The sequence below is a fragment of the Tursiops truncatus genome, chromosome 10 (assembly GCF_011762595.2).
Source record: "Tursiops truncatus isolate mTurTru1 chromosome 10, mTurTru1.mat.Y, whole genome shotgun sequence".
Lineage (NCBI taxonomy): Eukaryota > Metazoa > Chordata > Mammalia > Artiodactyla > Delphinidae > Tursiops > Tursiops truncatus.
Genome location: NC_047043.1, coordinates 60,592,586 through 60,608,123, shown reverse-complemented (window position 1 = coordinate 60,608,123; position 15,538 = coordinate 60,592,586). Strand labels below are relative to the sequence as shown.

At 50.7% G+C, this 15,538-nt stretch overlaps 1 protein-coding gene and 1 pseudogene across 11 annotated transcripts; both read right to left on the bottom strand.

The window, feature by feature from the left end:
• Positions 1–7,768: 7,768 nt before the first annotated feature.
• Positions 7,769–9,655, bottom strand: LOC117313765 (protein SET pseudogene; annotated as a pseudogene).
• Positions 9,656–11,586: 1,931 nt separating this feature from the next.
• Positions 11,587–15,300, bottom strand: TMEM42 (transmembrane protein 42). Of its 11 annotated transcripts, XM_073811073.1 has the most exons (4): positions 14,837–15,300; positions 12,841–12,987; positions 12,400–12,601; positions 12,089–12,224 (listed from the first exon to the last, which is right to left on the bottom strand). In XM_073811073.1, exons 1-3 carry the CDS (start codon positions 15,026–15,028, stop codon positions 12,425–12,427), a joined length of 516 nt encoding a protein of 171 aa, XP_073667174.1. In that variant the 5' UTR covers positions 15,029–15,300; the 3' UTR covers positions 12,089–12,224; positions 12,400–12,424. The 11 variants fall into 11 exon arrangements, 2 of the variants coding, with proteins under 2 accessions (XP_019802283.2, XP_073667174.1); XM_019946724.3 differs by lacking the exon at positions 12,400–12,601 and having other exon boundaries at positions 11,587–12,224; positions 14,837–15,106; XR_004528511.2 differs by adding an exon at positions 13,241–13,334 and having other exon boundaries at positions 12,085–12,987; positions 14,445–14,979.
• Positions 15,301–15,538: the final 238 nt, after the last annotated feature.

The window sequence follows — 15,538 nt, the reverse complement described above, 5'->3', positions numbered from 1 at the left end:
TAGCGGCCAGGATGGACTAGCACAGCAGATGCCCGAGACAGAAAAGTAGACACGCAAAGCAGGCGGCTTCTGCGAATCCTGCCGACGGGCCTAGACAGACTTGGTTTGAAACCTGGCGGGTGTTTTCCCCTTTCCCCTTTGACCTTTACTCCCTTCACTACAGCATGGAGGGGAAGCCTACCAGGTGGTTGGGACGATTCCATAGATAATATAAACGTAAGGGGCCTGGCCTAAGGGGCCTGGCCCACCACCTGGCACTTCAGGGGGCAAGTTAAATGTCAGCTGTCTTTTGCAGCCAAAAAAACCCCTCTCCCTCTGTTGTTGGAATACAAGCAGCCTGAGCCCCAGAGGGGCATCGGTCCCAGGGTACCCCAGGCTTTCACCCAGCCTTTGAGGGTAGATAATGACTGGATGGATAGGTAGAAGTTGTTATAGCCACAGTGGCTTGTTGTTGTCACAAAACAGTTCCGTTTGTGACCCAGGATCTCCCCGCCACCAAAACCTGTGAGATGCTTGTTTTTATAAGATATCTTATAGGAACAGTGGCCTCTCGGTTGCAATCCCAGCTCTCCCTCTTACCAGCTGTAGAACCTTGGCTGGTTACTTAATCTCTTCTGTGCCTCAGGTTTCTCATTTAGACACTTGGAATGACCATAGTGCTCCCCCCGCCCCAATAGGACTACGAGATAAACATATATTAGCTCATTAAATGAACTATTGTTAGTATGTTGCTGGTGGGGAAGCAGGCTCAGAGAGGTGACACAGGAGGTGAAGTGGGGACAGAACTCCCCTGACACAACTCCGCCTGCACCACTCTGGCTCCCTGCACCCCCCACACCTGCAGCAAAAGGAAGGCGCTGAGCCCCTGCCCCCAACCCACCAGGCAGCTGACCCACACGACTGATCCATGCAGGGCCTAGACTCCGTGAGGGGCATGTCCTGGCACCAGCAGAACTGTGACAGTGTCCCCATTCCGCTAAGCCACAGGGCAGACCTTAATTCTGCCTTCCCGGCTGCATCCCCATCACCACCCACAGTAGGCCCTCCTTGATGTTACAAAGGAGTGCAGGTGACCTTCCAGGATATGGGAAATGTTATTCACCTTGACCTGGGTGGTGGTTCCATGGGTGTATTTATATGTAAAAACTCATCGTAGGGACACTTAAGATATGCATCCTTTATATGTGTTGTACAGCAATAAAATTTTTTAAAATAATACTTTGTTGAATGAAGAAATGCAGCTCCCTTCCCCGTCCCACTTCCACCTCTCAGGCATAATCATGAAGGCAAATTTCCCACCAGACTTCTTACAAAAACAGAGACTTCCAAATGAAAGGAAAATTAAATCAACGGCCTTTTCCTGGGAAGATTTTCATGAATCCCTGAAAAACACTCAGATGCTGCAAAAATCAGGGTTAGGAGTCTGGGATCTGGACTGGAGGCCAAGGAAGGAAGAACACACAGGCCAGCAGTTGGCCCACTTACCTCCTCATTTCCAGCTGCAAATTCTGCTTCTGAAGAAAATCCTGGAATTAACCTCACAATTAAAGTTCTGGGGATTTATCCTAAGGAAATATTCACAGATTAGTCCAAAGATCTGGCTGAGAGAGGGTTTATGACAACCCTGGGAAGACTGGACAACTGTAAATCCTCAGAGCCCCCAAGAGGAGATGGGCCGATCGGCCACCATGAGCCCACATGCCAGAGCAGGAAGCCACCACGAACAGTTCTCTTGTAGGGGAACCACTGAACGAACAGGAGCGTTCACAGTATCTTATAATGTGAATGAAGTGAGAGGCAAAACACTTCTACTTCCGTATCTAACCATTATCGAGTCATAGAGAAAAGCCTGGAAGCAAGGATTGACAACTGTTCATTGGTGGGATGATGGGTTATTTTTATTTACTTCTTGCTTGTTTACTCCAATGAACATTGTCCCTTCTGAAATGAAAAGGGGAGGAGGTGAGATGTAGGAGGTTTGACCACAGTCAGAGCTGCTAAGAGCCTCGGGGAGGGTGCGGGAGCAAACGCTGAGACGTTTGGAGACGCAGCCCCTGCTACACTCTGCTGGGGGTTGGTCTTCAGCACTGTTATTGACTGAGTGTCCTAGAACATCCCTGAGAGGTTTAGGCCTCTTGGACAGGAAGTGAAGGTGTCACCGTGGGTGGGCGGCCTCCCCCTAAAAGCAGATGGCCCACTGGGTCTGGGCTCAGGTGTTGGAAGGCATCATGGGAGTGAATATTCAGCACGGCAAGGAAAGGGCTCCTCAGATTAGGCAGGAACCTGCCAGAAGGCAGCCAGCCACTTACGCAACAGCCTGGGGGCCCTCACCTCCACACTGGACTCATTGTGAATGGCTGCCTGCCAGGGACATCTGTCTGATGATCTCGGGTCCAGCTCCATCATGATGTTGTTGGAAACACCAAGATTCAGCCCTGGAAACACCCGAGGGGCACAGAGTCTTGATGGTGGCCCCCCGAGAGGTTCCCTCGCTTCAAGACACGTGCTGCCCCCTCAGCCCAAGCCTCAGCTCCCAGCCCCCTTCAAGCCTCCTCACTTGTTCCTCTGCCTCTTGGAGCCCTGCGTCCAGCTCTGCAACCTGCAGCCTTTCCCCATCCAACTGCCCTCGCCCGCCAGGGCCGCAAAGCCTCCCTCTGCCCCGAGTGTCCAGTTTTCATTTTCGGCTCAACTTGGATGAATCTCCTCTGCCTCCTGTTCTCCACGGCCACCCTGTTCACCACAACGGAACCCAGGCCTCCCTCTTGTCTCCGCGTGTGGCACTTTCCGGTGCCTCTGCCACATATGTGTCCCCCACCTGCTTCTTTTCCCTGCCTGTTTAGCCCTCGCTGGGCTCTGCTCAGATGCACAGGCTCATTTGCTTTGGGCAGCCAGTGCCAGCGGCTTAGCCTCTTTTCTCTCACCTGGAAGAGGCAGATGCCACTGCCCACCCTGCCAGCTGTCGGAGGACTTAAGAAAACGTTGGTCAGGTTATGTCATGACCTCCGGGAACTCCCTACTGCTCTTGGGATCAAACCCAACCCCTCCTTATAGCCTGCACATGGTTTCTGTGCAGCTTCTCCAGCCCGCCCAGTCCCCTCCCTCTCCTCCCTGCAATGACCAGCCTCTGGTCCTCACACAGATAGTTCATGACAATGCTGATGGCCAGTGTGGCCTCCCTGGGGGTCACACACTGTGCCCCCGCTGGGAACCCTGCTCTCAGGTCTTTAGTGGTGGCTCCTGCATGGGGTGTGGATCCCATCAGGGAGGCCACCTCCCAAGAGAACCCTCCTGCGTTGCCCTGACCCTCTTGCTTTGGTTTCTTGGGCCCATGTGTCCCTGTCTGAAATGACCCTGTGCTCTTGTTGGCTTCCTGTCTGACTCCCTCCACTAGAACGGGCAGGTCTGGGAGGCCAGGCACTGCTTTACTTGTGGATTCCTGGAGCCTGGGATGTTTCCTGGCACACAGTAGGTACTCGGCATTATTTGCTGAGTGAGTGGGTGAGTGATACAAGGTAAATGTTCGTGAGAGGGATGCACGTGAAACCGGGGGCACTATATATTCCCTGATGTTGGGGACCGTGACGTCCTGTCGTCCATGCTGAGCAGGGTGCCCTCAGCCCAGAACATAGTAGGTACTTATCTCGTCTTGACTGAAGAGAATGGAGACCGTTCTGACTGTAAGGTCCACCAGCACATCTGAGGAGACCCTCTGCCTGTCCCTCCCTTGGAGAAGGAATTAAAGCTCTCTCCCAGGAAGTGGTGTCATGTACCCTCTTGTAAAGCTGATCTACTAAATCTATTTATAAAACTTAAAAAACGGCATTAAAGAAGCAAGACCCTCCCCCTTATCCCATTCCCTGTCACCAGATCTGTAGATCTGTTCCCCTAATTGCACATATGCCCATAGCCAATCATAACCAGCAGCTGAGCCATTTCCATTATCTATTACCCTAGGTGTGGTGTTTTAATCACTATTGCCCACTTGCCTCCAGCCCACACTTCCATGGTGTCAGCAAACCTCAGCCCTATGATTCATCTCTAGAAACATCCCAGACCCTTCTAAAGCAGCTGCCCAGCTGAGTCTCTTCTCCTTTCTCTGCCCCTCCCCAGCCATCCTCCAGCTCCTAGCCAAGGAACAGGAGCATCTGAGGAGGGAGGACTCACCACGGGCCAGGTCTCTCCCATCTCCCACTGCATCCTCATTGCACCCCATATCACTCCCACTTTACAGATGGGGAAACTGAGGACCAGGGAGGTGAAGACACTCCTGGCTCAGACTTGAGGATCAGAATCCGCATGGTCCGGTCCCTGAACCCCATGCTCAGGTGAGCTGCAGGTGCGCTGTCCCAGGCCTGCAGGGCGCCAGCCACAGGTAAACACCAGGCCTCACCAGAGCAGAGTTTGCACATCTGGAACTGCAACGTGTGGTGAGGAATGGCATCTCCTTTTTCAGGAAGTCAGCATGGAGAAACTTCAGACCTGTCAGCAACACACCGTGTGGAATAAAGAAAGAAAAGAGAGGAAATTCCAGGCACTTCGGTGGTTAGGACTCTGCGCTTTCACTGCCAAGGGGCCGGGTTCAATCCCTTGTCAGGAAACTAAGATCCCACAAGCCACACAGCGCAGCCAAAAAAAAAAAGAAAGAAAGATAAAGAAAAGAGAATGTTCATTTCCCCCATTGTCTCTTTTTGGCTCCAGAATCTGACATTGCGGTGAGGTAGAGCCGGGCAGAGCTGGGTTTCCAGCCAGGCGTGGGCCTCTCTGAGACTCAGTTTCCTCACCTGTTAGATGGAGGTGAACATACCTACCTTGTGGGGTTACACAGATGAGCTGAGACAAATGGGCGTTAAGTGCTCTCAGCTCAGCACTTCTGTTGTAGCCCATCAGGTGCCACCTCTATGTTACTGAACCAGGTCCACTAGCCCAAACGCAGTAAAGCCAACCTACTGACCCCAGGTTGTGGTGAAGCAAAGTACAGCGTTTCTTGCCAATGCGCCCAACCTGGGTCAAGCAAGAATAGGTAGCTCATACTCAAAAGACCCAAACTCTCCGATGGCTTTTGGGGGAAGGGATTTTAAAGGCAAGGTGAGGGAATTCCCTGGCGGTCCAGTGGTTAGGAATCCACGCTTTCACTGCTGAGGGCGCAGGTTCAATCCCTGGTTGGGAACTAAGAACTAATCCCACAAGCAGCATGGCACGACCAAAAAAACAAAAGGCAAGGTGAGGGAGAGGGTTGTGAGGTGTGCAATCAGCTTGTGCACAATTCTCTGATTGGTTGATGGGGAGGTATGAAGGTGGTATCACGGGGTCAGTATTATCAATCCTCAGCTCCAGCTGGTCTGGGGGCTACGTGCTGGTGTCAGCACACAGTTAACTTCTTCCACCTGCTGGGGGTTTTAGTATCTGCAAAGCTTAAGGAGGAACTAAAGGTCCTTGACTTTCTTTTACATCTCAACTATTATTATTTTGTCTTGCTTGACTCTTGAGGCCCCGTGACCTCACCCATATGAGGCTGGCCATTCCAGTTACCACCAAGATCAACTCTAGAAGAGCTGGACTAACAGAGCTGTTGTTTAATTGAGATAATGTGTGAGGAAAGGCTCTGCACCACGAATCTCTCAGTGCCGCCAGCACCTGGCACACAGTAGGGCCCAAACCACGGAGGCATCACTGACTTCTTCCTCTCATAGGCACATCCAACTCATCAGCAAATCCTTTTGGCTCTGCCCTCAAAGTGCATTAGAGTCTGATCACTTCTTATCACCCCCACTGCCACCAAAGGCTCCTCTCCCTCATCTGCAGTGGCAGCAGCCTCCTGACAGGTCTTCCTGCTGCTGCCCTTGCCCTCTGTAGTTTGCTCTCAATGAAAGGGACTCCTTTAAGATATGGCTGACCAGCTCTCTCTTCTGCACACTTACTCAAAGTCCTTTCAATGATCTAAGACAGGCCCTGCATTATCTGTGGTCATATTCTGATGTGGCAATGGATATGACCAAATGCACAAGCAAAAAAGGAATGGATAAACTGGACTTCATCAAAATAAAAACTTTCATGCTTTAAAGGACAATATCAAGAAAGTGAAAGAGACAATCCACAGAATGAAAGAAAATATTTGCAAATCGTATACCTGGTAAGATACACTTGTATTCAGACTATTTAAATAACTTTTTCTTTTATTTAAAGAACTTTTACAACTCAATAATAAAAATATAAGAAACCCAGTTTTAAAATGGGCAAAGGCTCTAAAAAGACATTTCTCTAAAGAAGATACACAAATGACCAGCAAGCACAGAAAAGACGCTTGACATCATTAGTCATTATGGAAATGCAAATCAAAACCACAATGAGGTACCACTAAGATGACTACAATAAAATTATGGACAATAAAAATTGTCAGCAACAAGGTGGAGAAATTAGAACACTCGTATTTTGATGGTTGGAATGTAAAATGGCGTGGCTGCTTTGGAAAGCAGTCAGTTTCTCAAAAAATTAAATACAGTTATATATGACCTAGCAATTCCACACCGAGGTATATACCCAAAAGAACTGAAAACACAAATCCACACAAAAACTTATACACAAATATTCTTTTTTTAAAAAAATATTTATTTGGTTGCACCAGGTCTTAGTTGCAGCACACAGGCTCCTTAGTTGTGGCATGAGAACTCTTAGTTGCGGCATGCATGTGGGATCTAGTTCCCTGACCAGGGATCAAACCCAGGCCCCGTACATTGGGAGTGCGGAGTCTTAGCCATTGCACCACAAGGGAAGTTCCCACAAATATTCTTAACAGAATTATCCAACAGCCAAAGTGGAAACAATCCATATGTGCATCACAAGATATATTGATAAACAAAATGTGGTACATCCACACAATGGAATATTATTCAGTCATAAAAAGGAATAAAGTACTGATACATGTTACAAAATGGATGTGCCTTTTTTTTTTTTTTTTTTTGCGGTACGCGGGCCTCTCACTGCTGTGGCTTCTCCCGCTGCGGAGCAACAGGCTCCGGACGCGCAGGCTCAGTGGCCATGGCTCACGGGCCCAGCCGCTCCGTGGCATGTGGGATCTTCCCGGACCGGGGCATGAACCCGTGTCCCCTGCATCGGCAGGCAGACTCTCAACCACTGCGCCACCAGGGAAGCCCTGGATGTGCCTTTAAAATATTGATACTATGCTAAATGAAAGAAGCCAGACACAAAAGGCCATATGTTGTGTGATTTTATTTATATGAAATGTCTAGAATAGGCAAATCCATACAGACAGAAAGCAGATTAGTGATTGCCAGAGGGTTGGGGGGAAGGTGGATATAGAGTGACTGCTAATGGTGTGGGTTTCTTTTTGTGGTGATAAGATGTTCTGGAATTAGACAGTGGTGATGGTTCAGAACTTTGTGAATATAACAACAAACTACTGAATTATACACATTAAAAAGAAATAAGTAAAATTCTAAAACCAGAAAAAAAGATAGTAACACTGACCTATCAGGCCATTGGCTGTTAACCTGGATGTCAAATTGCCGGCTCCAGAGCATACAAACTCCAACCCATCATCCAGGGTGCACACCAGACAGACAAATTCAGATACGCAGTTCATTCTCTGATCAAGATGTGACACCTCTGCAATGAGTAAAGGGACACAGTGAACACTTCCCCATCTTCTTGGACGGAGACACACACCTCTCTACTTTTTGAAAAATGACAAACCTTCCTCTTAGACAAACATCTCATTGTGTCCCGTGGTCTCCTGCAGGCACATCTGTTGAGTGTGAGAGGGTCTGGGTCAGCAACAAGCACTTTGTGTGTGTGTGTGTGTGTACACATTTAGTTTTATTGTAACAAAGCAACTTGTACACTTTTAACGTTTAAAACTGAGCATCATCTTTCCAGTGAAACAAAAAGAAAAAATTTTAAATAAACAGGAACAAAATTACAATAGAGAATGTCAATTGCAAATAAGATCCTACAGGTTCTGCTGATTCTCCCATTGAGTGACAGGGCTCAAGTCATCTTTAGGAGAGAATTTTATTTTAAAAGTGTCATCTTAAACTGCAAGGATGTCCCTTAAACATCACAATTAAACATGTCAAAGGAGAGACCATGCTGTCAAAATGCCCACTTAACCCACCCAAACATCTCAAACCCACCCTTTGCTGACCTTCTATAACCCCATTTTTTAAAGTTTTTTTTTCTTTCTTTAAACAAGAGAAAGTAGACGGATACATGTTGGTAAATGCTAACTGTCCATATTCACATAGAGACACAGTGTAGTCTCTGAGCCCAATCAATATACAGAGACAGGAGGAAAAAAGCTAGAATTCTATGCATTACTACACAGGGGCCTAGCACCCTCCAGCTTCCAGCAGAGCTAAGGGAGCAGAAGGTTTTTCTTTTTTCCCACAGAGCATGGTGGTATTGATTCCATAAAGTTTTTGTTGAGACAGGAAGGGATAAAAGTGAACTTGGAACAGAAAGGGGTAGAGATTCTTTTCCCACTGAATTCTGTTCAAGGTATTTCCCCCCCAAATAAGTTGTGAGCCACAGTATAAAGAAGAAAAGAGACCTCAAAAACAGGGTGACTGAGCACAAGAGGAGGAGGAGGAGAAAAAAAAAAAAAAGACTGCAACATGCTCCCAGGGACTGGAGAAAATTTAAAAAGGAAGGTTAGAATCCATCAGTGTTCCATTAGTCATCTTCTCCTTCACCTTCCTCTCCTTCCTCCCCCTCATCATCATCTTCATCTTCTTCACCTTCAGCCTCATCCCCTTGTTCATCAATATCTTCCAATCCTTTTTCCTCTCATCATCATCATCATCTTCTTCTCCTTCCTCATCATCCATGTCCGGGACCAAGTAGTACTGTAATTGATTTGGCCAAATATCATCTTTGATGACCTCTCCTAACTCATCTGCACCTGCATCAGAATGATCAGTAAACCAGGTGAAGAAGCTTTCTGGTTCCTCATGCTCTCGCTTCCTCTGGCTTTATTCTGCGTTTGACTTGAACGTTTTGTCAGATCCTTTCTGGATTTCCATTTGATTTCAGTGGACTTTGAAGATGGATCACCACTCTCATTCAGATGAAATTCTTTGGAGAGAACTTTATTTTCGAAGTAAGGGTTTTTATCAAAATAAAAATCTATTCTGTAACCTGATTTCGTATCTTCAAATTCTGTCACTTCAACTCTTGTCAAATAATGCAGCGCCTCTTCATCCTCCTCCCCAAGCAGTGTAGACACTTGTGGATGGTTAACAAACGTTGTTACCCCAAAATTTGGGATTTGGGCGATCAATTCCAACCTCTTCTGAAAAAATGGTTGCCGGAGTTTGTTACATTTCTGTTCTACTTTCAAAATCTCCTCACTGGCTTGTTCCTTAGGTCTGTCTATTTCATTTTGTACTTCATCAATATGTTCAATTGCTTCTTGCTGTTCTTTTTCTGAGGTCTCCTCAGCCGCCTCGTCCTGGTGCTTACTGGCTCGCTTTCCCTCCCCCTGGCTCGCACGCTGCCCTCATGGCCTGATGACGCGGGAGGGGCTGGGGCAGCATGCTGGGCCCAGCCCGGGCTCCTGCTTATGGAGGGGAGGTGATGGCGAGCGGGCAGGCGGCTCAGCTCCCTCCCTCACTCTCCGTGCTCCAGCTCGCTGCTCCATCTCCCGGAGCCGCCTCCTCCTCCTCAAGCATCTTTATGTATCCGGCAGGCGTCTAGATGGGGGGCTGTTTCCCCTCGTGACAACGTCTTCTCCGAGGTGGACTTCTTCCTGCCCTTTTCATGAACTGCTCAGGGAGGCCAGGCCACCAGCTCTCAGCAGCCTTCACGTCTGGCCTTGGATGGGTGCCTGACTCACATATGTGAACACACCCTGCAGAGCCTTGAATGGCCTTCATCTTCCTCACTGGTAGAATAATGGGATCATATTTGACCAGGGAGATATGAAGAGTGTTCCAGGGAGCATCACCTTCAGAGAGGTAGGAGGTGAGACTTGGGGAGTGCTATTAGACACTGTAAAACAGGCTCCTCATCCACAGGACCTCTCCGGGGCTTTAACTGCTAAAGTGGGAAGCAGGATGTTTATACGGATTAAGAGGCAAACCCTGGAGTCACACAGTGATTTGGGCATTCATTAGCTGTGTGACCTTGGGCAAATGACCCAATCTCTCTGAGCCTTAGTTTCCTCACCTCTAAAATGAGAGTAACAAGAGTACCTCCTTTGGGCTTCTTCCCTGGTGGCGTAGTGGTTAAGAATCCAGCTGCCAAAGCAGGGGACACGGGTTCGATCCCTGGTCCGGGAAGATCCCGCACGCCGTGGAGCAACTAAACCAGTGTGCCACAACTACTGAGCCCACACGCCACAACTACTGAAGCCCACACGCCTAGAGTCTGCGCTCTGCAACAAGAGAAGCCATCGCAATGAGAAGGCCGCGCACCGCAATGAAGAGTAGCCTCCACTCGCCACAACTAGAGAAAGCCCGCAGGTAGCAGCGAAGACCAATGCAGCCAAAAGTAAATACAATAAAATAAATTAAAAAAAAAAAAAAAAACCTCCCTCCCAGTGAGGCTGGGAGGCTTCAATGTGTCAAAGTGGGGCTAGTCAATTACCATTCTGTGAATCACCGCTTGGCCTTAGCCCCTGTGGCAGCTCAGAAAGAGCAGCAAATTGTGCCCTGTTGGATATGAAGGAGGAGTTTTCCAGGGACAGGGGAAGGAGGAGGGAATCCAAGGCAAAGGGAAAAGCAGGCACAAAAGCATGGAGGCACGACTGGCTGTGGTGGCCTTAAGAACTGCTGAGATGCAGACATGTGGGTGACTCAGGCACGGTGAGTGGGGGAGGGAAGGAGGCAGCAAGGGAGCAGCTGGAGAGGGGGCTGGGCCACAGCGAAGTCACTGGGAGTCACAGAACAGCTCTGGAGAGCATCCGGCCACTGCCACGAGTAATGGAGGACAGCAATGAAGGTGCTATGTGCGTGGGGAGGAGGGGCCAGCTGGACACGACCCTTCTCTCCCCCAGCCTCGTGGCTAAGAAGGCCCTCTCTCCTGCAGGGGATGTGAAAGGAGACCTCCTGGGGCCGGCAGTCAGGCTCAGGAGAGCTGAGAGGGCTCTCAGCCAGCCAGGGGAGCCCCGGGGAACTGGGGCAGGTGAGCATCGCACTTGAAGCTATGCACGGGGAGAGGATGCAGGCAGCAAACAGACTGTTTTGAACTAGGAATTAGATTCATGTGGTGTAAGATACAAAACAGCCACGGGACCAAAAGGCAGAAGAGGTAACATGAGGGGGTGGGAGCAACCTCTGGGCCAGTTTCCTTTCCTAATAAGTAAAATAAAACTAGGCCCCCAAAGTGAGGTCAAGCCTTTCTCCTTGGGACCAAGAGAATGGACAGATGCTCCTGAATTTGAAGAGCACCAGCCTGCGTGAAGTCAGGAAGGAACCACGCAGGCAGAGAGCAGTCAAGCCCCAGGTCTGGAAGCAGCGGGAGGAGTTTCAACTCCCCCTCCAGGAATTGCAGCTCACCCTGGTTGCTCTTACTCCAAAAACTTAGGAAAGGAAAAAAAGTAGGAAAGAATTAAGATTCCACACCTGGCAGTTTTAACTTACAAAAAAAGTATTTATTAATCTAATTTTCCTTCTCTTGCCATAATCCAGAAGCATGACGCTGACGGCCTGATATCAGTGTGAAGTTGTTGAAAGCCCCACCAGTCACTGATTCCAAAATTCCATGACTGGCCTTTGTTAGGCAACAGGACTGCAGTTACAGCATGGTTTCAAGTCCATACAGGAAGCCCACCAACCCCAGGGTCTCCCACACCTGCCATGGCTCACTGGGTGGGTTGTGGAGCGTGAGAATCAACAGCACCGAGCAGACGGACCGAGAAGGCTTCGGGCAGAACACTGCTGCGAAGCCGGAGTTGTCCACCCACAAGGCTGCTCGGTCACAGGCCTGGTTCCCTGCGAAGCATCTCTCTTTGGCCGAGGGTCAGAAGGCTGCACACCCAGATCGCCCTGAGAAGCAGTCCCCACACGCCAACCCAAGCCTGAGCCGCCATCACTGTCTTTCCAGCGGGTCCGCCCAGCCCGCTGGTGCTACTGCTGCTTGTGTGGAAGAGCCTTCCTGGGTGGTGGGAGCTCCCTGTGGATCAGGGTGAGTCCGCAGAGGATGAGGAAGACTCCTCCCCACCACAAGACCTCCTGGCACTCTCCATACAACACAAAACCCAGGAAGGCCTGCAGGACAGAGACAGCTGTGAGGCTGGGCAGGCACGTGCCCACAGGATGCGACCACGATGGGTGGGCACCACCTGACTCCCCTGTGGCTGAGTGCCCTTCTAGGGTGGGAGGAAAGGTCTGGAGCTGGAAGTCTTGGGCCTGAAACCCATCTGTTACCTTCAGCATATCTCACCTGGAGAAGTGGGGAGGGTGCCTCCTCACAGCATCGGACCCAGCAAAGTGCACAAGAAAGCCCAGCAGAGGCCGGCAGCCAGGCCCAGCACACAGCTGGTCCACCAAGTCCTCCCTGCCTGGACTGCAGGGCTGAGTGGCTCAGCCCCACTGGGAGAGAAGAACCTCGACCCTCCACATCTCCTGCCTGAGTTCACAGACCCCTGAGGAGCAGCAAGCAAGTAGGCTTTTGACAGTTGGACTTCATCCCCATCTAACTTGAGAATTCCTCCAAGTTAGAGATTAGAGGGGCAGCCACTGGGGGTCAAGACACAGCCCAACCTCTGCTTCAGTTCCTGGCCCTTCTCCTATGTAGAAGCAGGGGTTGCCCAAGGACAACCCACCCAGAACCCTCCCAGAGCCCAGGTTTGGGACAGAGAAACTGTACGCTCAGGCTACTCACCGAGCTGAGGATATTTGAAAAAGTCACTGTGACAGATGCAATGGCTGAAGACATGGAGAAACTGAGGCCCCGGCTAAAGAACGTCCACATCAGAGAATTGGTGGTGGCCATCACAATAATGCCTAAGACGCAGAAGCCCACGTTCACCTGCAGGAAAAAGTGTCACTGCAGCCACGGCCAGCCCTGGGCAGCATGACCGGCAGACCCCCTCACAGCAGCCAGGGTCATGGTTACTGCTGGCAGCCGGGCCACCACAGCCTGGGGGTCCTCAGAGCTTTCCTGCACAGGGCTTCACTTAACCCTCAGCAGGGCGCACACCCATTTAACAGCTGAAACAACCTCTATTTGGCCATCTTGCCAGCCATGTGACCTTGGGCAGAAGTAAAATGCGAATCCATACCAGTTATCTTCTATTGAACACCAGTCCCTTATTGGCCTCACAGTGACGAGTGCATGAAGTTCAGTCTCAGCAGGCCAAGTGGTTATTGCTCAGTCTGAGGGATGAGTAAATCAGGGGCGGAGTCGTCACTTCCCGGGATCAGGTAAAGCATGAATTAGTCGTCTCCCCACCCCCACCCCCATTCTGTGAAGGCTAAAACCCACTCAGGCCGGTCCCACTGGGCATTCTTGAGCTTTTACTCTGTACCAGGCCCTGTGCTAAGTGTTTTAAGTACATTTTCATTTATTCCTTAACTTCATTTTACAGATAAAGAACCTGAGGCATTAAGTAACCTGCCTAAAACGCCACAGCTGTGGGGAGCCACCAGGATTCAGGCCCAGGAAGTGTGGCTCCATGATCTAAACTAGGACACAGCCATGCCTAGGGAAACCACACGGGGGACTATTTGACTGGTGACCCCAGGCATCACTTGGAGAACTTGCAGATATTTTTCTTTTTTTTTTAAAGGAGAGCACTGAAAGAAGAGAGGATCTTTAGAAGCCTCCTACACAAAGGATATGCAGACCCCTTGTTTGGTTTTGAGTTATAAACCTGCCTGCAGACAGAGCTGCTTCTCCTGGGGATGGTGCCCATCTACACCTCATCCTCTTACTTCTCATCAGCAGGTGAATATACAGAGTCTTAAGGATGGAGTGTCTCTGTATAATTTACACAGAAGCATTTTATGTGCCAGTGCCAGCCTGCTTATGTAAAGGCTTATGACGGTCTGATGCACAACTGAGAAGACTAGAAAAACCTCATGGCTCATAGTCACTCATCTTACTTTGGACCACTTACTCCAAGAATTACACCCAACAGGATACCAACCTCGAGCATGGCAGCTCCCACTGGATTAGCTTAAACCTAAAGAATCAACCTGTCTACTGTCCAGGTCAGGGCCTAACCCTGCGTTGCAGATGCAATGAAATCTCTTTAACAAGCAGAAGGTGGCCTATACCTCGCGATGGGAGAGGCAAAGGTACGCCTTTAGCAGACATGGGGAGGCAGTTAAGGAATTCTCAACATCGGGGTTATGTCCAGAATGTTTCTCTCAGTTTCCCTTATACCTAGGATATCCCAAATTCCCAAGTTTCCGCCGGCAGGGGAGACCAGTCAAAACAGCCATTAACTACGGAGTTAAAGAGATGGGCAACAGGTGTCTCACCTTTACAGTCACGTGGAGAGAAATGTTCGGGCACAAAGGGCTTAAAATGAGAGGTAGAGAGTGGATGTGGAAGGTGTGCGTCTTCCCTGAGAGTGAACTAGCCCAATCGGAGGGCAGATTTTAGGTCCCAGATAAGGGTACAAGCCTCAGTCCCCGAAGTCTCTTACCACCTACAATGGACGTGGGCTGGGCGTGATATGGAGTCGAGGGATGCCTTCCTGCCCACGCTGTCAGTAGTGCCCGGCTGCGGAGTGGGCCAAACAGGCCAGCGCGGGTGAGGCGGCCCCCCTGCGCTCCCAGCCCCGCTCCATCCCGAAGCCCCGCTGCCCCGCAGCGCCCCTCCTGCCCCGGCCCCACCCGCCGGCCCGCCGCAGCGGCGCCCCCGGCTCGACCTCGCTGCCGAAGGCCAGCTTGGCGGAGGCGGCAGCCAAGGCCCCGAACGCGCCGGCGCACAAGCAGTTGAACACGCCCCAGAAGCGGCGCCGCATCGCTCCCGCCTGGAGGTGCGGGGGGAATCCGGCGGAGGCGTCGGGGTAGGCAGCCGCGCACACCCCTCCGCCGGCGACCTGAGGCCTTCCCTCCATGGTGCCCGCCACCACCTCTCCGTGCGCCAGCCGCGCCAGCCACCGGCTGGACCGAGATCGCTCCGCGATTGGACGGCAGCCTCACGTGACGAGACGCTCACGCGAGAGGGGTGACCAATTGAGGCTCCGCGAGGGCCTCGAGGGGCGGGGCCGCCGGCCGAGCCAAGGACAGCCTTCTCCCGAGGGTGGCCGGCTTTCCGTGTTACGTTTAGGCTTTCCGAGGAGCACTGTCGGACCGGTGTCCAAGGCTGACTGGTACTGTGGTTGCTGTTGTAGAATAACTCTTCGCTGCCTAGCAGTTTCAATCCTTGTCACTCGGTGTGGTCCAGCATCAGCTTCCCGTGGGAGTATGAATAAAACGCCCAATCCCAGGCTCCGCCCCACATCCATTGAATTAGCATATGCATTTTAGCAAGACCCCCAGGAGTCTGGCCTGCACCTTCTAGTTCGAGAAGCGCAAAACGTAGAGATACTTTGGCAGAGGGCGCTAGAGACCGGCAGATTCAGCGA

Coding starts and splice junctions, on each gene's coding strand:
- TMEM42 (XM_073811073.1), bottom strand. CDS start 15,028: ATGGAGGGAAGGCCTCAGGTCGCCGGCGGAGGGGTGTGCGCGGCTGCC. Junction 12,988..14,836: donor AGCTGGCCTTCGGCAGCGAG/GTCGAGCCGGGG, acceptor TTTTTCCTGCAG/GTGAACGTGGGCTTCTGCGT. Junction 12,602..12,840: donor TTTCAAATATCCTCAGCTCG/GTGAGTAGCCTG, acceptor GCTGCTCCTCAG/GGGTCTGTGAACTCAGGCAG.